The following is a 24,762-nucleotide window of genomic DNA, read 5'->3' as shown; positions in this document are numbered from 1 at the left end:
CTTCACCTCTACGGAACGAATTCAAGTGTTATGCGTGCTAGGGGCCATTAGATGGTGCTTACCCGAGCAACTCAAGTGCTCTGATCAGGTGCACACAGCCGGCATCGCTGAAATTACGGTCATGCTGTTCCATCATTTTAATGGGTTGGTAACTAGTTACATAATAATTACAGTATAGCAATCATCAGAAGTCTAAGAAAACCCACAACACTATTTAAATAAAGTTTTGAGAGCATGAAAAAAGGAGTATAATTATGGTTTAGTTACCAAACACCTGATGGATGCAAAGAAAAAATGTTTTCAAAAATAGAAGTGATAATAGTGAATTTTAATGAATTAACAATATGTAAAGTGAATGAACAGAAGAGAAATCTAAATCAAATCAATATTTGGTGTGACCACCCTAATCCTTCAAAGTAGGATCAATTTTGCTACAATCAGGGATTTTGGTACAGGGGTGTGGGCAGTGTTCCCTCTAAGCTGTGCGCATGTGCGCGCGCACACAACCCGCCGAGCGTGCGCACAGACATTACAACAGAGCGCACAAAGCAGCAGTGGTTCCTTTTAGTAGTTGTGGATTCAATTAATGTGTGTTTCACCCATTAACTACATTGTGTGCTGTGTTTTGAATGTTTAAATGTTTAATATCATTTTTATGTAAATTTGACACAAATGCCATTTTCCAGTTATATATAAGTGACGCACACAAATTTTTATTTCCTTCCAAAGTTGCACAGCCAATATCATTTGCCGCACACAGCCTTCATAAAATTAGAGGGAACATTGGGTGTGGGTACACTTGCACAGTCAGGGATTTTGTAGGATTATAGCTAGGTGTATGATTAACTCATACTACTAAACAGGTGATAATGATCATTATTTTCATATGTAGGTTGAAACACTGTAATTAAGTGAAACAGGGTGAGGAACAGCCAAACTCTGCTACAAGGTGAGGTTGTGGAAGCCCTAACAGGAATTGGGTGGGAAACGGTTATGGAGGGAAAAAATGCAGAGGAAATGTGGGATACTCTAAAAAAGGTGCTTGATTCACTAACTATTGAATACATTCCTAAAATAACTAAAGGTAAATTCAACAAAAAAAAGCCACCATGGTTGGACAAAGAAGTAAGGTCAGCTATCAACAATAAAAGCAGAGCCTTTAAATTCTATAAAAATAACTTGAATGAGGAGGCGTTCGCAAAATACAAAGAATCAAACAAAACTTGTAAAGGGGTAATCAAAGCAGCTAAAATATTATATGAAGAGTGCATAGCCACTGAAAGCAAAACCAACCCAAAGAAGTTTTTTAAAATACATAAATAGTAAACGTTTAATTAAGGAAAACATAGGCCCACTAACTGATACTAGTGGAAAAAGTGTTACTGAGGACAAGGGAAAAGCAAAACTGTTAAATGAGTTCTTCTCAGCAGTATTTACTAAGGGAGAGCAGACTGTGGAACGAACATTTACCACAAATGGGACAAATAAGCCAGATCTCATTGTGGATTTCACGCCGAAGGAAATAATACTGAGGCTAAGCAAACTCAAAACAAATAAGTCACCAGGGCCAGATGGGATTCATCCGAGGGTATTAATGGAATTAAGGGATGAACTAGCTACCCCCCTACATTATATCTTTAGCAAGTCACTATCGTCAGGTATAGTACCAAAAGATTGGAGAATAGCAGAGGTAGTGCCAATATTCAAAAAAGGAAAAAACGAGGATCCCGCTAATTACAGACCCGTTAGTTTAACATCAATTGTGGGTAAACTATTTGAAGGATTTTTAAGGGATGGTATCCAGGAATATTTAGATCATCACCGTCTACTCAGTACTAACCAACATGGGTTCGTGAAAAATCGTTCATGCCAAACTAATCTACTAGGGTTCTATGAAGAGGTTAGCAAAAACCTCGATAATGGAAATGCTGTAGATGTGATTTTCCTAGATTTCGCTAAAGCATTTGATACTGTCCCACACAAGAGATTGATTAATAAAATGGAGAACCTAGGATTGGGTGAAAATATCTGCAGATGGGTAGGGAATTGGCTATGTAATAGAGAACAAAGAGTGGTTGTGAATGGTGCCGTATCAGATATGATACCGGTACTAAGTGGAGTGCCCCAGGGTTCGGTTTTGGGGCCCATTTTGTTTAACATTTTTATTAACGATATTGGGATAGGGTTACTCAGCAATGTATCCATCTTTGCGGACGATACAAAACTTAGCAAAGTCATCAAATCACCAGAAGATGTCACCATGCTTCAAAATGATCTTGCAATTCTAGATGAGTGGGCAAAAAAATGGAAGATGAGGTTCAATGTAGATAAATGTAAGGTTATGCACCTTGGGAGACACAATCAGTGTGCAAGTTACAACCTTAGCGGAGAGGAACTGGGTAATTCCATACTTGAAAAGGATCTAGGAGTCCAAATAGACAGCAATCTAGGATGTAGTGCCCATTGTAATGTAGCTACAAAAAAGGCCAACAAAATTCTGGCATGTATTAAGAGGGGAATGGAAACTAGGGACTCAAGGGTAATTATGCCACTATATAAAGCATTGGTGAGACCTCACCTAGAGTACGGAGTACAGTTCTGGGCCCCACACTATAAAAAGGACATCATAGAATTAGAAAAAGTCCAAAGGCGAGCAACAAAGCTTATTAGGGGAATGGAGAATTTAAGCTACGGGGAGAGATTAAGCAATTTGGGACTATTTACATTAGAAAAGAGACGTTTAAGGGGGGACATGCTCAACATGTACAAGTATATCAAGGGCCAATATAAGGAACTGTCACACACCCTATTTTCTACTAGAAAGGAATCTAGGACGCGAGGGCATGAGTATAGATTAGAAGAAAAAAGATTTCATTCAGCTAGTAGAAAGAATTTCTTTACGGTCAGAAAAGTCAAACTCTGGAACTCTCTTCCCAGAGAGGTGGTAACGGCTGGCTCATTAAATACGTTCAAGGCAAAGTTGGACAAACATTTACTGGAGAAAAACATCCATGGGTACAAATAAGAAATATAATTTGTCTGTAAAATACCAGAACCTACCAAATCAGCAATGGAGATATCTATACCAGGTTGAACTAGATGGACGCAAGTCTTTTTTCAGCCTTACCTACTATGTAACTATGTAATAATCACAGGTCATACATGGCAATACTGAGCACAGCAACAAGACACAAGGTAGTTATACTGCATTAGCAGGATCCATCCCAGGCAAAGATTTTAAAGCAGACTGGGGTTTCAAGATGTGCTCTTAAAGTTCTTTTGAAGAAGCACAAAGAAGCAGGCAATGTTATGGTGTAGATACAGTGGTTGATCAAATAAAACTTAGTCCATCAGATAAACACATTGTGCTTTCTTCCCTTCCGGAATACCGTCCCTTCCGGAAGATGTCCAGCAGTGCCACAAGCTCACAAATAGCAGAAACCAGTTGGACCCCGGTACACTCATCTACTGTTCTGGCCAGAAGTGGTCTTTATGAAAGAAAAGCAGCCAAAAAGCCATACACTACCTTTGACGTGAAAAGTCGGCCAAGTAGAAACAAGTACAATTGACTCAACTATGCACGAAAACATGGGGCACAGAAAAATGACAGCAAGTGCTATGAACTGAGAGTAAAAGTGTCAATATTTGGCTGTAACAGATGGCAATATGGGCCAGGTTGGTAATTCAGGTTGGCTGACTAAGCAGCTCCATGCTGACGAATCCCCTCAGTACCATGCAAAGGGATGTGTAAGTGAACACATCCCCTCGCATGTGGATGAGGGGGAGAGTAATTATCAAAGATTTCTCTAAACTGACTTTAAAGAGGGGGTGGGCGCTGCCCTCATGTGATGTCACCCGTCCGCCCCAAGGAGACATCGGCCAGCCTATGTTCCCAGGGGAACACCCAGCATGGGGACATCCATAAAACACTAGGCGTTCCCCTTCTGCCACCCCCTACACGCCCCCGGCCCTCCCTCCCCGCAGCGAACAGCCCAGTCAGTGTGTAACTCGCCAAAGCTGTTCGCTGCCGGGGTTTGCACAGACCATCGGAGCTGGGGCCGAAGTCGGATCACAAAGAACCATCCTGAATCGGCCACTGTGTTTGAGCTGGAGATTGGTACAAAAATGAGAGTCTGCAGGCAGCGGTAAAGCAAATGGAGTTGGGGATTTGGTCAGGATTACACATACATAAATACATACAATATAACAAAAAAAAAACTTGACATTGTGCCTTTGCATGAGAGCAGTGGCTGAGTCACAGGATGAGCACATAAAGCCGGAGGTCAGATTCTGCCCTTTTACAACCTCTTACTATAAAAACCTGTGAGCAGAGTCACACAGTACAGTATAGCACAGATCACATTACAGCAGGTCAGCCTTCCTGGTAAGGGTTTCCTTCAGTACTTGCAGAATCGGACAGTTCCTGCAGAAGTAGCATTTCCTCCAAAATCCCCCATTTCTGTGTCACCTCACAGGGAGGGAACAGAAGTGGTTACATGGAAATGAATGGCTCGGAAGATGTGATTAGTAGACTTTCTAGGTTTGCCCAAAGAAAATATGAGAAGTACTCAAAGTACACTGCAAAATCCAGATGTTCCTGGAGCGGGGACAGATATTCTGGTAACTGAATTAACCTTCATGAAAATACAGCCTATGAATCCACAAAAAAACCTGTTACACAGAGGAGGCATGAGGCATATAGCTGGTGCACCTCCTCGGGCCTCATTCTGGTTGACTCGCAAAGCAGTGGTATTTCGCCACTTTGTGAGCCAAGTAAAACCACCCGCTGGGCGTGCAAATGTCCACCCCCTGCTGGATGCCGAATGTCCCTGCAGACCTACGAATGGATGTTTTGTATTAACATTCATTTGAAGGCTTGCATGTGTGCACAAAAACATTCGATGGTCGCCGACCATCGAAAATTTTGAAGCACACTCTAATCTAAGTCAATCGCCCTGCACACCCCCCTCCCTGCTGAATGTGCCTCGGAGACTACGCAAGTCTCTGAGGATACCCGCAGTGAAGACCTGCTGATGCGCATAAGCGATTATGCGCAGGCCGTCACCATTGGTACAGCATGAGGCAAAACAATCAGAATGAGGGCCCTTGTGTAGTGATAGGATACGTTCTCTTGAATGCTGCACCACATGATGTCACTGGATCCTTGACTCTAAACTTTCTTTTTTTCCCCACATTCAATCTGTCTTGAAATCATGCCACATGCACCTATAATACATTCAAAAGTCGCCCTTACCTTACACAAAACACTGCAAAAACTGGCTTCCTAGCCATATGTTCATTGTCTGCAAATATACTGTCATTTCATTGGCTACCTGTATTCTACGAATTCAATACAAAATTATTTTACTTACACGCAAAGCCATAAACCAAACTACATCAACATACATATCTTCTCTTATCTGAAAATATATTCCAACCTGACCTCTACGCTTCTCACAAGATCTACATCTCCCATCCACACTCATTACTTGCTCCCATTCCCGATTGCAGGACTTTCTTCAAGCTGCACCTACTCTGTGGAATGCACTCCCAAGCACAAAAAGACTCTCCTCCAGTCTCCAGACCTACAAGTGGTCCCTGAAAACTCACCTCTTCAGGCAAGCTTATCAAATTCCAGAACCAGTCACTTAACCTTCATATACCGTTCCTATCTAATAACATCTCCACTGTACAGTCCGCACATGTTCACTCTCATTCTTTTTCACACTTTCCATCCTCCTGATCCCTGGCCAAACTGCTGGGTCACCTTATCATACAGCACACTTTGAACCTTTGCATTCTGGTGGAATTAATGCAATAAAGAATATCTATCCTTGTGTATCAATGCCTATTTCCCTCAGAGGCGTAGCTACACTAAGGCAGCCCCCGCTGCTGCTTGGGGGAGCAAGTGGCATCTTTAGGCGGGTGCGGGGGGGGGGGGTGCTTACAATGTTAAATGCACCCCCACGCCACCCCCCCGCTATAAACGTGAACCCGAAGCGTGGCGAGCGCAGCGAGCCCGCGAGGGGCGGCGGTACGCGTCCTACGACCTTTTCATACCCCCACTATCCACGTCGGCGTGGAGTTGAGAATAGAATAGTGTGGCGAGCGCAGCGAGCCACCAAGCCCGAAGCGTGGCGAGCGCAGCGAGCCCCGCGAAGGGAGGCGGATACCTGTGAAGCCCGCGAAGGGACGCGTTTACCTGTGAAGGTATCCGCGTCCCCTCGCCTCGCTGGCCACACTATTCTATTCTCAACTCCACGCCGACGTGGATAGTGGGGGTATGAAAAGGTCGTAGGACGCGTACCGCTGCGCTCGCCACGCTTCGGGTTCACGTTTATAGTGGGGGGGTGGCGTGGGGGTGCATTTAACATTGTAAGCACCCATTTGGGTGCTCAAAAGCACCCTTTAGGGTGCTTATACGATTTTTGGTCGTATAAGGGGTAAAAATCGCATGGCATGCGATGCGATGTGTCCGTCGTACGACGGACATCGGGGGCGCCGCCAAAATACACAAGTACCGGAGCTGATTCGCCGGTGATAAAAACCAGACACTTTATCACTTCACCGAGCTTAATAAATCGACCCCTCAATTTGGAAAAGGTTGCTAAGGACTAGGAGCAAATTGTGCAATATGTACGCTACCAATGATGAATGATAGGTCTTCATGTATTTAAATTGGCCAGATGGTCCAGCAATTTGGTAGTCTAAAATGACTCATGTATTTGGTCGTTTGTAAACTCGCTCAGTGCGTAAGCTCAAAATAGTTTGTCTGGGAGCTCCAAGAAATCCAAAGGAAATTGTGGGCAACGTCTTGTTTGTACCTGGGATAAAAAGCATAGGAACCACATAGTCCTCCAGATAAATCATTCTGACACCACTATGTGGTTTATTGTACTTCTGACCAGTGCAATTTCCATTTATGCTGCAATGCGGCCTACATGTACCTGCGCAAAATACTAGAAAGTGCTAATAATGAGGATGGGGCGTGCTTTATAAAAGCAGCTAAATCAGCTTTAATAGAGGCTCTGGATGAGATCATTACCTTCTTCTGACTTGCAGCAATGACAGTAGGGAGCCAGCGACTTTCCCGAGTATCCATGAGCAGAAAAACCACATCGTGTTCTGCAATGAGACCCTCCAGTTTCTCCACTTCCTTACAGGCCTGATTCATGGTCTCCTCCGAGAAATTCACAGGATGACCCGGCATTGGAATACTCATGTTGTAGCCTTTCGTGATCTAATCAGGAAAGCAGACAGTCAGCCCTAAAGCCCACAGGTTGTCACAGAGACGCAGCATTTGTAAATGAGCAAGCGATTAAATAAATAAAAAATGATGGTACTCTTTACCTAGAAGGGCGCCCATCGCATGCCATTATAATGGCATGCGATGCGACCGATGTGATGCCCGCGATTTTACATAGAAATACATGTTAAAATGTAAATCGCGTCGGTCGCATCGCATGCGACCAAAAAATCGCATGCGATGCGACCGACGCGATTACCGCGATTTCCCATAGGGAACAATGTTAAATGGCCCAATTGACCCGATTTTCCATAGGGAACAATGTTAAATGGCCCACAGAGGCCAAATAGGCACCCTGAAGTGTGAAATGGCCCCCCCAATTGTTAACGCCACCCTGCGATCAACGTGAACCTGAAGCGCGGCGAGCGGCGGCGGTACGCGTCCTACGAACCTTTTCATACCCCCACTATCCACGTCAGCGTGGAGTTGAGAATAGAAAGTGTGGCGAGAGCAGCAAGCCACCGAGCCCGAAGCGTGGCGAGCGCAGCGAGCCCCGCGAGGGGACGCAGATACCTTCACAGGTATCCGCTTCCCCTCGCGGGCTTCACAGGTGTCCGCGTCCCCTCGCCACACTTCGGGCTCGGTGGCTCGCTGCGCTCGCCACACTTTCTATTCTCAACTCCACGCCGATGTGGATAGTGGGGGTATGAAAAGGTCGTAGGACGCGTACCGGGCTCGCCACGCTTCGGGTTCACGTTGATTGTGGGGTGGCGTTAACAATTGGGGGGGCCATTTCACACTTCAGGGTGCCTATTTGGCCTCTGTGGGCCATTTAACATTGTTCCCTATGGAAAATCGTGGTAATCGCGTCGGTCGCATCGCATGCGATTTTTTGGTCGCATGCGATGAGATTTTTTACCTTGCGATGCCCAAGATCAAAATCGTGGGCGCCCTTCTAGGTAAAGAGTACCAAATGCAGATCAGTTGCTGAATGTGGGCCTGCTATTAGAGACATGCGTTAATTGCAGGTAATGAAGTATTGTGACAATGATTCATTATACACGCTTACCAATCACGGACATGCACAACTTCTTTTAGCAACAGTTGCATGGGTTCCTCGGAGTCATATACTTACATAAACTACTATTATTAAACATACCTTGAAATATGTATTTTTTAGGCGTGTATGAGAGGCAAGGCTGCCATTACCACACAAAACAATGGCCCTTATTCTGGTTCACTCGCAAATGCAAATTCCTTCTCAAATGGACAAAACCATGTGCACTGCAGGGGGGCAGATGTAACATGTGCAGAGAGAATTAGATTTGGGTGAGTTTTTTGGTGTTTTTGTGCAGGAAAAATACTGACCGCTTTATTCTTACATTGCAATATAGATCTCACTTTGAAGTAAAACCCCACCCAAATCTAACTCTCTCTGCACATGTTACATCTGCCCCACCTGCAGTGCACATGGTTTTGTCCATGTAAGAAGGAATTTGCATTTGCGAGTAAACCAGAATAAGGGCCAATGTGCTATTCTACAAGGAGCAATTATATAGCTTTTTGGACATGAAGTGCTTTTTCTGGTACGTGATCTTTTTAGAAACCTTGAATTTATTATGAATATTTATATCTAATTTTTTTTTTGTTTTATTATATACTGCCCCCTGCTGAAACATAATGGAGAGTGCGCATTTGTCTTAAGCAGCGGGAAGGTCAGTACCGAAAGCTACATGACTGGGCGTCCCCAGAGCCCTCTGCCAGCAGAAGCAAGGAATATTCCATTCTATTTCAGTGCGGTATCCATGCACATATTATGGTGCTGGGTAAAAGCGCTGTCTATTGACGGTCATTAGAAAAGGACATTACTTTTAATGGGCAGACAAGGGCTTAGAACACTAGTAAAATACATTATATACTTATCTACATCAAAGAACATTGGGGTTTTTTACAGGCCTGTTTGCTGCTCTGCTAAATTACAGAGCCTTGCGATCAGGTATACACCGCACCACCGGAAAGAAATCCCATCCCGTGCAGGCCTGCGAATGGCCTAGCTGGATCGGCAAATAGCTGCAAATCCGTATGCTCAACATCCGATGATTTTTCATTCAGTCTGTGTGTAGCCCAGGACTTACTCAGCGGCTGCGACAAAAATCTGGGCCTGGAGCTGATGCCACAAACGCCAAACTTTCTCAAACGCCTTGGCAAGCCTGCAGTTTTCCTGACACTGGCAAAAAATGTCCGGTTACCACCCCCAAACTCAGCTTCCTGTAACTCAACTTGTGTATGGCCAGCAATAATAAAAGTAGCAAGCTTTTATACAGGATGTCCATGCGCAGGCGCACAACGATCCGTACGCACATGCGCTCTATTGATAATCGCCAGGTCTGCGAATTGCAGAAGTGTGATCTATCCCGTTCATTTCAATTGGCAATGCATAGCCATGGACTTTTAGCACTCATTGAAATGCATGGTCCTTTGAAAGTAACTGGAAATCCTGCAATACAGATGGTGAGAAACCAGGAAAATTATTCCATGATGATTTTGCAATTTTACTTTTTATAGATTTCTCCGGCTCTACTTAATAATGCAAACATTTTTTGAGTTCTTTGAGGTTTTAAAAAGTAAAGATTTACATGATTTAGCATTAGTACATTAAGAGAATGGCACATTGCTGAATAAATCCCTAATGAATCAGTGCCGTTATATAGATTCCCAGCCATTCAAGGCACTCTATTGGCCAAAAGCAAGGGTCATAGGGGAACGATGGTGTCACCCAGAGAGCCATGTGCCGAGCAGCACAGCCTTGTTACAGCCATTTAATGAATAGAAGAACTATTTAGCATGCCTTATGACATCACTCCCGACGTGCGTTTCATCATCAATACTTATTGCCGTAGTATCGGTGCCAGGGTGTGACCATTCTGGGGAAGCCCTTAGATACTACGATGATAATGAAAAAGTAAATACATTGGGGCAGATGTATTAAGCCTTAACAAGAGATAACTGCAAGGGTGATAAGGAAAGATAAACGCCCAGCCAATCACCTGCTAACTGCCATGTTACAGGCTGTGTTTGAAAAAAGTCAGTAAGGAGCTGATTGGCTGGACATTTATCTCTATCACCCTTGCATTTATCTCTTGTTAAGGCTTAATACATCTGCCCCATTATTTCTATTATGCCAATGTGCATCTGGCTTCTGTGTAATGAGGAGTGTGCTATGGAGGAGGGGATCTTGATAACGTGTCCATAAAATCTTGTGAGTGGTTTTTCGGAAATCAGAGATCTGTTTTTTTTTTTTTTTTATTCTTCTTTGAACATTAAATGCCATGAAAAATGGATTTCTATACTTTTTTTCGTACTTCCTCATTTTTGCGGCCACCGCTACGCCAGTTAAGTTAGCTGTTACATTCACCATTGTCCCCCACTACGTAAGGATTTTTGGTGAGGGAACCTTTACAAATCCTGTGTCCATGCAACCCTCCTGTGTCCACGCCACCATCTATTACCTTTAGTAAGGTTGAGGCAAGCGAAGCGTGGTGAGCAAAGCACGGTGAGCGAAGCAAGCCCACTAGGGGACGGTGATGCTACGTAAGTTCCGTAGCGTAAGCGGTGGCCGCAAAGATGAGGAAGTACCCTTTTTTTTCCGAATAAATCCATAAACAGAAATGCTCAATGACAATGAACTTGGAATGAAAAGCATTCATATACTATAATTGGCATACGGTCGACATAAATTAGGTCAACCAATAAAGGTAGACAGGGCTTAGGTTGATACATGAAATAGGTCGACATGGGTCAGGTCGACAGAGACGGAAGTTTGGCACCAGCATCGAGTTGACAATGGGAAGGTCGACAGTCAAAATGTCGACATAAGTTTTTCACGATTTCTTTTAGCCGACAGGCAGTATTTTGTACCTTACCATCCACTAGGGCACAGAAGGACAATATAATAGTGTGCTGAGCGCAGCAAAGCACCGTACCCAAAGCATTGTAAGAGGACGTGGCACATCAATACTGTGTCCATGTCAACTTTCGTCGACATACGGGACATAAAAAACTTGAAAAACTCATATCAACCTTTTGACTGTCAATCTTCCCATTTCTGTCCTAATGTATGTCGACTGTCATAATGTCGACTATGACCCATAGCCCTATAATTTGGAATGGCTAATTTTAGCATAATTGTAGTGGTAGGTACTGCTCACATGGGGAAGAACAGTCCTGGCTCTCTATACTTCAATAAGCATAGTACTAAAGGAAAGCCCTCAGCACACAGCAACAAGTTTATCAAAGAAACAATCCCACCTCTAATAGTGTGTACACACGGTACAATATGCCTCCCAATGTTGACGATATAGTCAACATCGTGTTGGCATCGCATGCAGATCGCAAGGGTTTTAACCCTTGCAATCTGCTTGCGATCCCGATGCGTGTTCATTCATGTATTGCAAGGCAGATAGTCTTGGCTTCCTTGACTATAGTGCAGATCTGCACTATATAGTCAAAATTGAGCCATTACATGCATGCCGTACGATGCGAGTCCCGATGCGATCTGATCGCATCGGGACTCACATAGCACGGCATATCTTACTGTGGGTACACACCATAAGACTAGGCATCCGCTCAGATGCTGCCCAGCTCTTCCCGTCCTTGGCTGTGCGGTTCTACGCAGCGTGACATGATGCGTAGGCCGCACAGCCTGCAATCCTCTTCCGCAATGCCCGGCTCCCAGCCACACCACCCGGCTCCCGGCAACACCACTCGTCCCATGTAAGTAAGTATGCAGGCTGGCCAGGGCGTTGTTTTTATTCGGGAAGCTAATCCTGGGATCCCGAGATTGAGCATTTTTCTATACCAAATCCCGGGACTAAACAATGCCCTGGGATTGGCTTCCCTACTTTTCACATTATTTGATTTTCACCTAAATGTACAGTACTTAAGGGCAATTGGAGGAGAATTTTCAAAATTCTCCTTCAATGCCTAAATTTGCATGTCAGGTCACATTGCCATATTTGTAATGGGAAATAATTCAGTAAAAAAACTATTTAGTCAAAAAGAAAGAAAAAAAAAACAGAAAAAGAAAAAACCAGAGGGAGCCCTGTGATAATAACGTATCTTGAGATGTGATAATAACGTATCTTGAGATGGAGTTATCCAGGTTTCCTAACAGTAACCTTATTCCTGCAGCCTTTTCTGCCTGCGGGCAGTGATGGCTGTACTAAGATCTGGTTCCTGTGATCAGCTATATGTGTCTGACACACATGCTCATCACTGTGTAAAATAATAAAACATTAATAATACTTACCTACACTCAGGGTCCGGTTATCCAATGAGGCCATCTGGTCAGCTGATTGCTGTGCTCCTGCGGCTAACCAAGGTGCAGTAAAGTAATGCTATGAAACCACCATCTCATCTCAGCATCAGGGGTTCAAAGGTGGAGCACATGTTCAGATACCCGGCTGCCCACCCGGATTACTGATCACCTGTCTTGGCTACAGGTAAGTGTAAAGTCAAGGGGTTGGGGGCTCAGGAAGTGCCTCAACTCCTACCATGTAAAATCTCAGGGAATATTTCATGAAAATACCCAGATAATTACAATATGTAAGCGGATTCGCAGGGACAAAGCATTCTCACAAGCTCTGTGCCTGTATGCGATCATACATTGCAAGGTGATTTTGGTCTAATTTATTGCAACCCATCAGAGATGCAGATTGCACTAAATATGCCCCTTAGAGAAAAAGGGTTGTGTGCTGTAATTAATTTGGGACATCCTGCCTGAGAGTTGTCCAGGGTTTATAATAAATCGCTTCTACCACTGCACGGGGTTAATAAACAGAGTGGGCCAGACACACCAAGCTTCAAAAAGTGATAAATTAAAGAGCCAATCAGCTCCTGTCTTTTTTCAAACAAAGCCTGTAACATGGCAGCTAGGAGCTGAATGGCTGGTTGTTTTCCACTCTCCACTTTATCACTTTTTGAAGCTTGGTGCATCTGGCCCACGGTTTCTTCTAAACTGTAAATTCCACTCTCTCCTACTGTAGAAGTAGGATCACAAAAGCAACAATTCAGAGACTAAGGGCAGTATTCAATGCTCCCATTTCGCGTTTTTTTCAGGTATGGTTCGCTTTTTTTTGGGAGAAAAAGCCAGTCCTCTCTCCAAAAATGTTCCTCGCCCTATTCAACGCTCCCGGTTCACCCAAAAAAAACAGAGAGCTTTGCCCTGTTCGCCACTTGGTCATCACCGTTGTTCGCCGTTGCTTTCTTATGTGAAATTTGTTTACAAACTGTTGTGTATTCAATGCAAAAATGGAGAACGCTGCTCACTAATTTTTTTTAAGTGAACTGAACTTACGTACATAAAATAAAAAAAAAATATTTTCTTTGGGGTCTACACGTCTATTTTTTAATTTTTTGAAGGATCTATATTATTTTTTTTCTTTAGAAGAGCCAAATTAATATATTTTTATGGTAATTTTTTTATTCCACCAATGATGCATTTTTTTCTCACTGTATATTATACCCATGATTCACCGCAGTTAGTTCCCATGATTCACCTCTTCTTCCTCCTCACTCCTTCGTAGAGCCTTTACGGAGATACACAGCTTTTCACACATCAGCTGCTTTGAAATCGTTTTTTACGGCTAATTTGCTTTTTTCTGCATATATCGGCAAAATTTTAACACTGCCTTCAAATGGAGTTAATAAATCCTTGGACGCTGCATTGGTCAATGCTCACCGTCAGGGGCGGCGAGCAGCTGACACAATGGGCAGTATTCAATGAGGCCAATTTGCCATGTTTCATGGCGAATTTGTGCTATTTTCACTTTGGAAGGTGATTTTTTGTGTCAGAAAGTGAATCACCCTATTGCACTTTTCGCCGACAGTGAACAGTGAATGACGGACAATTCACCGTCTGATACTCTCCGCAACTCGCTGTGGTTTTTCAATGTGATTCGCCCGTGAGTGTATTCAATGAGAAGATGGCGAACTGCTTTCTAAGTGATTTTTGCCGTGTGTCACCGTGTAGCAATTGCCATCTTTTCATGGTAAAGTGGAATGTGAACTTTTAAAACAATGTGTTTTTTTTACAGCATATGAATATATATTTAATTTTAAAAATATATATATTTTTTTACACATAACAGCCAGCCGGGGGCCGAGAGCCGCTCATTACATATTCATATATTCACTACTCCCGATCATTACATATGTACGATCGGGAGCAGTGCATACCCGGTCCCCTGCTGGCTCTCCCGGGGGGGCAGCTTGTGCTGCCTGAGTCCCGGGGAGCTCTCCTACCCCCCACATACCTTCTGGGGCAGGCAGGGAGACTTCCATCTCCCTGCCTGCCGTCGTCCAACGGCTCCCTGCGGCATCCCCCGGTTCCGGTTCGACGTCAGGGGCAGCGAGCCCCTGCGGCATTGAATAGTGAGACAGCGAGGGCTGGCAGCGAAGGCTCCAGCCCTCCGGAACACGGCAACTGTGCAGCGAATTCTAAACAGGATTTGCTGCACATCGCGATTTCTGTTGGTTGAACAGGAGGCATGGCGAGGGGTAGAAAAAAATGTAGAATGCAAAGTGAACGAAAAATGAAGAACTCTGTGCTGTGCTCGCCGGAGCATTGAATACACCTATAATACTATACTATAATGGGGTAAACTGTACACACCCAGTTCCGCGATGCACACCGTTTCGGTAAGTTGTGAAATTACAGCAAGTGTTACAAGTATAAACATTGGCATGAAAGCCAGCTGTACTGCAGAAACTTTTACAAAAGAGATTTGTTTACGGGCTGGTAGCTTTAACAGCTTATAGTAAAGCGCTTTAGTACTCTGGCTTTTCATATTATATTAAAAACTGTGCATGCTGATCCGCCTCTGGGTCGCATTACACTTGCGATACACAACAATAGTAAGAAGAGTTTTCTATTCCTGGCAGTTTGTGCAGCTTATCATCTGCTCCAGGCAGTTTGTGCAGAGAGGACTAGAACAGTGTAGGCTTTGTTGTACACATGGAACAGCTGTGAAATAAAGCCAAGTTACTAAACCCCTGTCTGCTGCCCAGTTTTACAGGTTCTCCGTACCACGCCAGGGAATATCTTCTGAAGTTTCTCCGCTGCTGCCAAAGCCTTTGATTTTCCACCTCCAAGACAGTCTTCAAACTCATACAGGGGCTGCCGAACGGGGTTGGAGTACGAGATTTTGGCATTGTCCACAAACGTTATGTGTCTAACGCCCCATCCCTGGTGGAAAATAAATACACAATGAAACAACATAAATAATCCTTTGTTTCAAATTCTTAAGACTTACTATAAAGCAATGGTAGCAAGACTTCTACCTATGGGATTTACGCTTAACAAGCATTAGCTCTAAACAGAGGGAATATACATTTAAATCATAAATGTTGTCTCTCAGATAGTTTAAAGAACGTTACGTGCCTAATTCACATGTGGTTGGAGCTGCAGCTTGTGCCGCACAGTTCAGGTTATCGTCACCTTGCACATGACCCATTCTGCGTGTGTGCGAATGGGCCTGTGACATAGGACAGCAGCAGACTGTAACTGATTGACTGATTTAAAAAAAAAAAAAAAGGGATGGGTAATTCTTTGAACCTCCAGCTGTTGTTGAACTACCCATTCCAGCACACCCTGCAACAGTTTTAACATGGTCAAATAGCAAAATTGTAGCAGGGCATGCTGGGATGTGTAGTAACCAAAGGTTCCGCATCTCTGGTTTAGGGGAAGGGAAGAGACTGCAACAGATGGTTTGTGTGGCACCATGGGACACTGGTCAGATGCTGCATCCTAGGACAAAGATCCTCCTGGCACCAGGAACACTGACATACTGTATATACTGCCATAGCTGTTATCTGCATTTGGAAAACCAATGAGTGCTGCCCCCACCTGTAACAAAAATGTTCTATGAGGCAGTACATGCTCCCCATTTAGGCCAGAGGCAACAACTCATGATATGTCAAGTGGTGGTCTCATTACTAAAAAATTACACACACACACGTTAGTGAGCCCGGCACTCCGTGGGGAGTTTATGGTCTGCAATTTGCTGGGTGCCTTCCCAATGGTAAAAGATGTAGTTTGCAAAGCAGGCGGTACTCTCGGTCCTTCTAATGGGATGTACAAAAGATATCGCACACGCAGATCGTGTTCAACGTTTCAAATTTAATCGTCTTCAGGAACGGAGGTTCCTGAAAACTATTAAATTCGAAACGTTGAACACGATCTGCACGTGCGATATCTTTTGTACATCCCATTGGAACAGGGTTGGGGAACCTCAGGCCTGGGGGACGTATGCGGTCTGAATGGTCCAACCTCCCGGTGGCTTTGCCGGGAGTCAATTACAGGAGAATTCTCACGAGAGGTCGGTAGTTCTTGCGAGATTCCTCTTTATCAACAGCAGCCGGAGACTGTCAGACCTATTCAGCGGCAGCCACCGGTGCGTGGGAAGGCTGCAACAATTTGTAAGAGAAATTTTTACATATGGTCCCCGAAGGATTTTTTCCCCATACAAACGGCCCTTGACACAAAAAAGGTTCCCCACCCCTGCATTAGAAGGGCCGAGAGTGCCGTATGCCTTATGGCATATACATTCAGAGTGCCAAGCCTAGAACTCTAAAACAGCCCCATTATGTGCAAGTCTATGTGTCTAAACAAGAGATCTATGCTACGCACATAGCTTGCAGCCTAGTATAACATGACAAGCTACTGTAGTCACACAAAGCAATAGTTACAGGGCAGAACGTCCACAAGAGTTGCTTGATTATTGCATTCCAAGTGTAAGCATGCTGCCAGGGAGAGAACGCCACATAAAAGACCACGTGCATCATTGATATTCTTCTAGATCACATACTCCAGGAAACACATAGATTAAAAGATCTCTAATGCCGGGCTATTTCCCTTGTGGTCTTCTCACTTTCATTCCATTTTCATTTGAAAACTCTTGTGTGGATGTGACCTGAAAACCAGCTGAAGTGCCAACAATAAAATCACCATAAGAAACTGTGCAAGTCTTATCTGCACGGCATAGCTATAAAAATGGACTTTCAAACTGTACAATTTGAATTTTTAGATTTCCGTTATGTTTTCTAACTATAGGTTTACTAATTATTGTTTATTTTTGCGATTCTATTGGACAGATTTGCATGATCAGTGTTGCTGTAGATGAAAAGAGGTTTGTTTACAACAATGAGGCACCCATACGCAGTAGCGTCTCGCTGTCGCAGTCATTGCATGACGCATGTTCTTTAGGATGTTACATGGTACTGTAGGTCTCACCTATATTTTTCATAAACTCAAAAAAATTCCGGCGGAGGGGCGGGGAAGGGGTGGTTATGGCGCTGATTTTGTAGTTATGCCACTGGGTCAATATATGGAACCTGCTTTTGTCAAACATCCCCTGATAAAACAATAGCAAATCACTAGACAGAGGGTCTCCCTGGCAGACACTCACCATTAACGTCCTAGCCACGTTACACCCCAGAGTACCTGCTCCAAGTAGCAAGCACTTAGCAGAGATCACTTTCTCCAAATCCAGGGTGGGCACCAAGCGCCAACGCATCAGTTTTAGGTTAAGATCAACGGACGATTCCGCTAACCTGCAGGAAATGAAGATACATGAAAGCATTTAATGGGAACATACTGTAATATAGGTGCTGTGCAGCGGACTTCATTTTAATACACTTTCTATAACTGAACAGTAAAACTGATGCAGATACTAAATCACGCCCAGGAACAACCATGCAGTCTGAGGAAAAAGGCAGTGACACTTGCCGGCATAGATGGGGTTCCGGGACAAAGGGCCTGATTCAGCATGGATTGCATAAGCGAAGCTGCTCCCAGCGGCCTAGCATATGCAATCCATAGCAATTAAAATGGAGGAAAAAGTACATTTCAGCTCCTGGGCACATTCGTATTGCAGTTATAGAGGAACATCGCAATCATTGGTCAGACCGATCCTGTATAATGCCTAAAGGATCCCATTGGCTGTACCAGTTGGGGTAGTGGTCTCTTGGAAGAAATCATTTGATGGTCAGAAACCATCAAATGATTTTTCTCCAGGCCGGCCGTATGCAAGGGGAGGTGTTTGCACTCCAACAGGGGCATTGCCTTAATTTAAGTGTACTGGGGTAATTTAGGCTTCAGCAACAAACAAACAAAAAAAAACAGTTAAGTGATATATTCAGTTTGGATAAAACTTTATTAACAGTCTGTTATATAAACACAATCAGGCACTCTGGAATTCAGAGGCCAATGAATGGAACAGGGAGTTAAAGCAGGAGGTGTACTGGAGTCGTAATAGAACAGTCTTTTAGGGGAGTTGGAGTGAGGCTAGATGACAGTTGGGAGGGTGCAGCGTACATGCCGGTGACTGGGACAAACAGCAGGACAGCATCTTCAGTAAGAGCGGGACACACAGTGGCGGCACAAGTTAATACAGCAGGCAGTGTACAGTGGGGTAGTTAGCGGTGATTTTCAGGCTATTGGGACCTGATTGCGAAGGACGTGTCAAGTGAACTTACTCCACTGCCAAGGATGCACAGAGACCACTAGTGGTGTTACAGCCACCCTTTAGTATACAGGAGTGGATACTTTTTACCAAAAGATGGGGGCTGAGGAGGCAGTACAGTATATAAAGAAGGGAGTGTCAGGAGGTGGCCGCTGTATATGCAAATGGTGCCTGAGGGTGGAGAACTGTATATTTAGATGAGGGATGTGGAGGGGGCCTATGTATATGCAGATAGTCCTCAGGTATTGAATTTGTGTCTGTTCAGATGAGGGCACATCTCCTTTTTAGGTGCCCATCCAGATTTGTCATGCATATTGCATGCTCGCCACCCAGCGAATGACTGATCCTAAGAAAATTAATAATCATAGAGTGAATAATAAAAAGACTGTCTACCAATATTCAGGGTGCTAGAAGTCTGTACATGCACCTGTTGCTTTCCAGGTACTGATATACAGTATGTCAAGAAAATAAGATTTGGCATAATAGCAAATCTTTAGCATATTGGCACGAGAACAGTGCACTGTATATAAATAATAAGCAGCTTTATAGAAAGATAATGTGTTGCGGATACTTATCTGTGTGTGTCATGTGATTGCCAGGACTCCTTACTGTAAATTGGCAAGCCGTTCCCAAGAATAACACTGATAGACATATCTCTAACCCTTTACCTAGTAAGCAGTTACTCATCATTCTATCTCAGTGCACTATTCACTGATGTAAAAAGAACTCAGATGTTTTTCCATGCATTTCTTACACAGATATGTGCACATAAATCTAGGCCCCTGGCACATTACACAGCCCTTCTTGTCAGGCCAAGAAGTTGTATGACTTGGTAGTGTTGAATGTCTTTTGATGCAACTTTTTCCTTGAAAATGCACCTTATTCACAAATTGATATGACTAGGACATGCTTATGCTGATTAAAATGATATATGGCATGCCTATATTCTGTGTGCGACTGCACCTGTGTCTGCATTGGAATGCTGTGCTACATTTCATATGAAGATACAGTTCCAGCAATACACAGAATATAGACATGCTACATATCATTTGATTAATCAGTGCGGTTGTGCATCCTATTTCCATAGCGATGCAAAGATGATGATTTTTGGCATAAAAAAAGGACATGCAGCGCTAACAGTAGCACGGTACCGGTCAAGCTCACTCATGTCAGGCCTCTACTGCTGTGTGGTGTATCGAGGCGAGACTTATAAGGACACATCTTTATTTTAAGCAAGGCTCCAGTACAATAACACATACTGGGGTAGATGTATGAAGCAAAGACAAGATTGGAGAAGTGTGCCATGTCAACTAATCTGGTGCTACAGTACATATAATTTTATAGAATGTACTCAATGAAGGTTGCATCAAAGCTGATTGGTTGCCATGGCACACTTCCCCACTCCTCCAGTGTACTTAAAAAAATCCCCTTCTATTCCTGGTTTGATAATATCTACAATATTTAGGTCCACACCAAATGATCAACACGTACAAAATGTAAACAGAGGTAAAGTGCAGCATGACAGTGATTGACAACTTTTTACAGTAAATGAAGCAAATGTTTGGAAAACATAAAAAAAAAAAAAAAAACACAAAAAAACGTGACAATCTGATGACTATTGTCACGTCAACCTTTAGAACAGGCATGTCCAACGTTGGTCCTCCAGATGTTGTGAAACTACACATCCCAGCGTGCTTTGCAATAGTTTTAGCATTCTCTAATAGCAGAACTGTGGCAAAGCATGCTGGGATGTGTAGTTTCACAACATCTGGAGGGCCAACGTTGGACATGCCTGCTTTAGAACCTGTTGACCTTTTGTACCTGTCAACGTTAAGCAATGTAGACCTTCGAACTGTCAACCTAATGGATGTTTACCATATGGTGTCAACCTATACACTATCTACCTGGATACCTCTATTCCAAATTGGTGTTCCTTTCTAAAAAAAATTATTTTATTTCCCAACACTTATCCTGACTTACCTCTTGGGGTCCATACATTCACTGAGATTAACCATTCTGGGACCCATACCACCTCTTTGGTTTTTCTCCCAGCCGACAGCTTTTGGACAATCTGACAAAAAATAAAATTACATGAGCAACTTAAACTGTTATACAATTGTAAATAAGACAACTAATGCTAGGACAATAGAGGATTGACTTTGTCTCAAAATGTTATGTAAAACAGGAAACAGATGAAACAAGGAGATGCAGCTGAAATCCCGACAGTCGGAATCCCGGCGTTTGAAATCCAGACGCCGGAATCCCGGCGTTTGAAATCCAGACGCCGGAATCCCGACCGCCGAAATCCGGCACTTTGTCCCTCTGTGGGTGTCCACAACACCCATAGACGGAGAATAAATTAGTGTGCCGACCGTAGCGAAGCACCGGGCCCGCTGCGTGGCGAGCGCAGCGAGCCCGCAAGGGGGAGGCGATCGCAGCGGAAATCCCGACAGTCGGAATCCCGGCGTTTGAAATCCAGACGCCGGAATCCCGACCGCCGAAATTCGGCACTTTGTCCCTCTGTGGGTGTCCACAACACCCATAGACAGAGAATAAATTAGTGTGCCGACCGTAGCGAAGCACCGGGCCCACTGCGTGGCGAGCGCAGCGAGCCCGCAAGGGGGAGGCGATCCGCGCCCCCCCCCCCCCCCCCGTTGTCGGGATTTCTGCGGTCGGGATTTTGACCGCCGGGACTGCAGCAGAAGGCAGAAGTAAAATTCAATAATACTGGCACAAGCTGCAAAGCAACAAATCCTGAAGAAGGCTCTTACAATAATGACATTTCTGTGCTATCTAGAAGAATGAAAAGGGTAGGGAAAGTATGTCACATAAGTGGTGCACCAAAAATAAATAATCTGGAGACTTAAAATTTACCTTTTAATGGGGTTATATATTAAAAAAGGGCTGTGAAATATAACTAACTACATAAAACATAGACACGGTGAGTATAGTGCAAGTTAAAAATTGCACGTGCGGTGTCCCTTAGCACTTATTCCTTAGTTTGATAGTAATAGTGTGTCTGTCCCTTAAATACTTGGCCCTTGTGGCTCATAGGTATTATGGGAAATCTTGTTGTGTCACTAATTCTGGTCTGTTGATCTATTGTACGCGAATACCAATAAATCTTCAAAAGTCAGCCTCTAAATAATGTGCAATTTAATTCCCAGTAAAGTCAGTTCTAGGTACTGCTGCATATATGTTTGAAACGTCCCAATCATCACTAGGATTTTTGAACGCAAACCACACACGGGTCAGGGTGCTTCTTTATTATCTGTAAGCTGTACACATTCAAATATCGGCTTGAATGTCATGTATCACATACTATAAACATGAAAGTATGTTTGGATACTTTTTTCTCCAAAGTTTGAGTTACAGCTGTAGTTCAATGTCTTATCACTGTGTGTGCATATTGCGCTGATATAAATTCAACATTTTTGGCAAAGTTATAAGTTAGAGTGGTGTCCTCTTTCAATGTCAGCGGGCAGATATCGCCGAGTGTGTCCGGAATTGGATGATATCGTTAATAGAGACTGAGTTTTCATATTGTCCCTGAACGGTAAAATATAGAATAAGCAGTAGTGTGGATCTATAAAAACATTATCCACATAGTTTAAATAAGCTATAGATCACAAATAGACATTGGAGTCCTAATGAAGACTACTGAATATAAACAGGGCTTACATGCCGGTATTGTCCAATGCGTGCAGGTTTTAACAGGTGATTTATGTGTATCATGCATATGACAATAGCATGAATATAGTGTTGAATAACAGTGTTATCTGCAGGGTTAATAAGGTGCGCTGCTCTTTTTGCAGTCACCTTTAGCCAGCACACTGGGACATATAGTTCGTATTTGGATAACTTTCAAAATCTGGATTAAGCAGAGATAGATCCGCAGTACGCTGACAGGAAACAGGGATAGCACATTTACAGAACACACAATGACATTATAAATACATTAGAGTCCTTAGAAGGACTGATAAACAACATATGATTTGGAAGGCTAAGGGAGCGACCGAACGGTTATGGTGGCCGGTGTACGCTTCGCAGTTCTTCCTCAGGGCAACCATGCTTCAGGCATACTGTTATAATCCATCTCTATGCCCCTCCCCCCCCCCCCAAAATGGAAAAAACTCTGGTCGACCTTGTTTATTTCGATCATGCTCCCATCGAGCTAATGCTCGTTTCTAACTTTCGTTACTGTAGATCTAGATGATGTTAACTACCTTTAGGTGTCTAACTAGATGTGTTCGAGAAAGCATGGTCGACCACAACATGGTCTTAGACACCGTTGATCAGTCCACCAGATACAATTCCTGTCTCATAATGTTTTCTGCCCAACATTTGGTACTCTTCATGGAACTTTTCTGGCAGACCTGTTCTCCTCTCCTCCCCCCCCCCCCCCCCCTTACACACTCTTCTATTACCACCCTCCCCTTTATAGCCTATTGCATATTCAGCTTACAGGTTTTCGTTTATTGGTATATTGTGCATGTGCAGGACCTGAACTGGACATGTGCGAATGGGTCCTGTGATGCAGGAAGTAGGACGGCAGCAAACTGGTGGCACATGGTTAAATGCATAAAGGGGCTGATTCTGGGTTGAGCTCATACCTTTTCCTCTGTTGCAAATAGTGCCTGCAGCTCATAGGTAGAAGCTAATTTATACATTTTAGCAGGATATCCGGACATTCTTGGCTGTATTTCTCTTCTGCGTGAAATGTGCCCTACATATGGGAACTGGATGGTGAAAATGCCGTCGCACTGCACTGGGCTGCAGAGTCATGGCTGTGTAGCTAGGGTTCCATGTTGTTCCTGTGTCTGGAGCAGGGATCTCTTGCACCTATCGCAGGGCTTGTGCAAGTGCCAATACTAATGATGACAAATGTGGCTGTGGACGCAAATGCATGGGCAGAGTGGCTTTCTGCTGGAAGTCGCATGGATCCTCGCATTATCCTTGCAGAAACTTGGATTGGCATAAAGTACAGAATGAAGCTTCCATGCATAACATACACACAGGCCCTTAACGTCCGACTTGGAATCAGGCTCTATATTCTCGTATCGCTGAAAAATGCATCCTTCGAGTACTAAAATCTACAGTATTTAGGAGAATCCCTTATCTTCTTACCGAATACAATGTAATTTTAAATTACAGTTTTAATCAAACGGAAATAAAGTTCTGGATGAAAGGAGAGTACCTTGGCTGTGCGTCACTTGGGGCAGATTTATTTCAAAGCTGATACTGTGTTTTATGTTCCTTTCACCCTGCAGAGTTCGGTCTCGGAGGCAGATGACTTCAATGGACTGTACCTGGCTGCCCCTGTTAATGAAAAGGAGAAAATTAGAGGAGAAAGGAACCCAGCGGGATGGATACTAAATTATCTCACAGCTTCACCTTAATAGATTCTGATATTCTTAATAGCTTAAGATTTTTTTTAACCAAAAATAATTGATCATTTATTTTAGTTTAATTACTTTCAGGAAAAATCTACGGCATTGAGCAGGTGCTTAATCACCTCTATTAATGTGATGATTCCAGATACATGATTAAAATTCTGAAACGATGAAAAAAAAAAAAATGTTTCTTAATCCTGATACAAGAAATACGAATAAATATTGTATTTTAAAGGACAGGCTGCTGAAAGATACATGGATCACCAGACATTTATTCTAGTCCAATACTGCTCAAGTACATACTTAAATACCAAGGGACCATGGGGGCAGATGTATTAAGCCTGGCGAAGAGATAAACTGGAGAAATACTGGAAGGAGATAACGCACCAGCCAATCAACTTCCAACTGTCATATTTCAAACACTGCTGATTGGCTGGTGCATTATCTCCTTCCACCTTTTCTCCACTTTATCCCCAGTTTATCTCTTTATCAGGCTTAATACATCTGCCCCCATGAGTCAAAAATCAGGGGCTCGAAAAAGGGGGTTCAAATGAGTGTATCCGGACAGATGGTTGACAGTAATATGCGGACATTCATTATG

The 24,762-nt window shown here is 43.5% G+C and overlaps 1 protein-coding gene across 2 annotated transcripts in view; it reads right to left on the bottom strand.

The window, feature by feature from the left end:
* ATG7 (autophagy related 7) overlaps window positions 1-24,762 on the bottom strand; it is a 241,208-nt gene that overhangs the window by 166,192 nt on the left and 50,254 nt on the right. For both annotated transcript variants that reach the window (XM_083156151.1, XM_083156152.1), the window contains 5 exons: window positions 23,966-24,087; window positions 20,749-20,839; window positions 17,713-17,857; window positions 15,333-15,491; window positions 7,046-7,240 (listed from right to left, as the gene is read on the bottom strand). In XM_083156151.1, the coding sequence (XP_083012277.1) occupies window positions 7,046-7,240; window positions 15,333-15,491; window positions 17,713-17,857; window positions 20,749-20,839; window positions 23,966-24,087 (712 nt within the window). The remainder of the gene's footprint in view (window positions 1-7,045; window positions 7,241-15,332; window positions 15,492-17,712; window positions 17,858-20,748; window positions 20,840-23,965; window positions 24,088-24,762) is intronic.

Source organism: Crinia signifera, chromosome 8 (assembly GCF_055691185.1).
Source record: "Crinia signifera chromosome 8, ASM5569118v1, whole genome shotgun sequence".
Lineage (NCBI taxonomy): Eukaryota > Metazoa > Chordata > Amphibia > Anura > Myobatrachidae > Crinia > Crinia signifera.
This window is presented reverse-complemented; position numbering and strand designations above follow the sequence as displayed.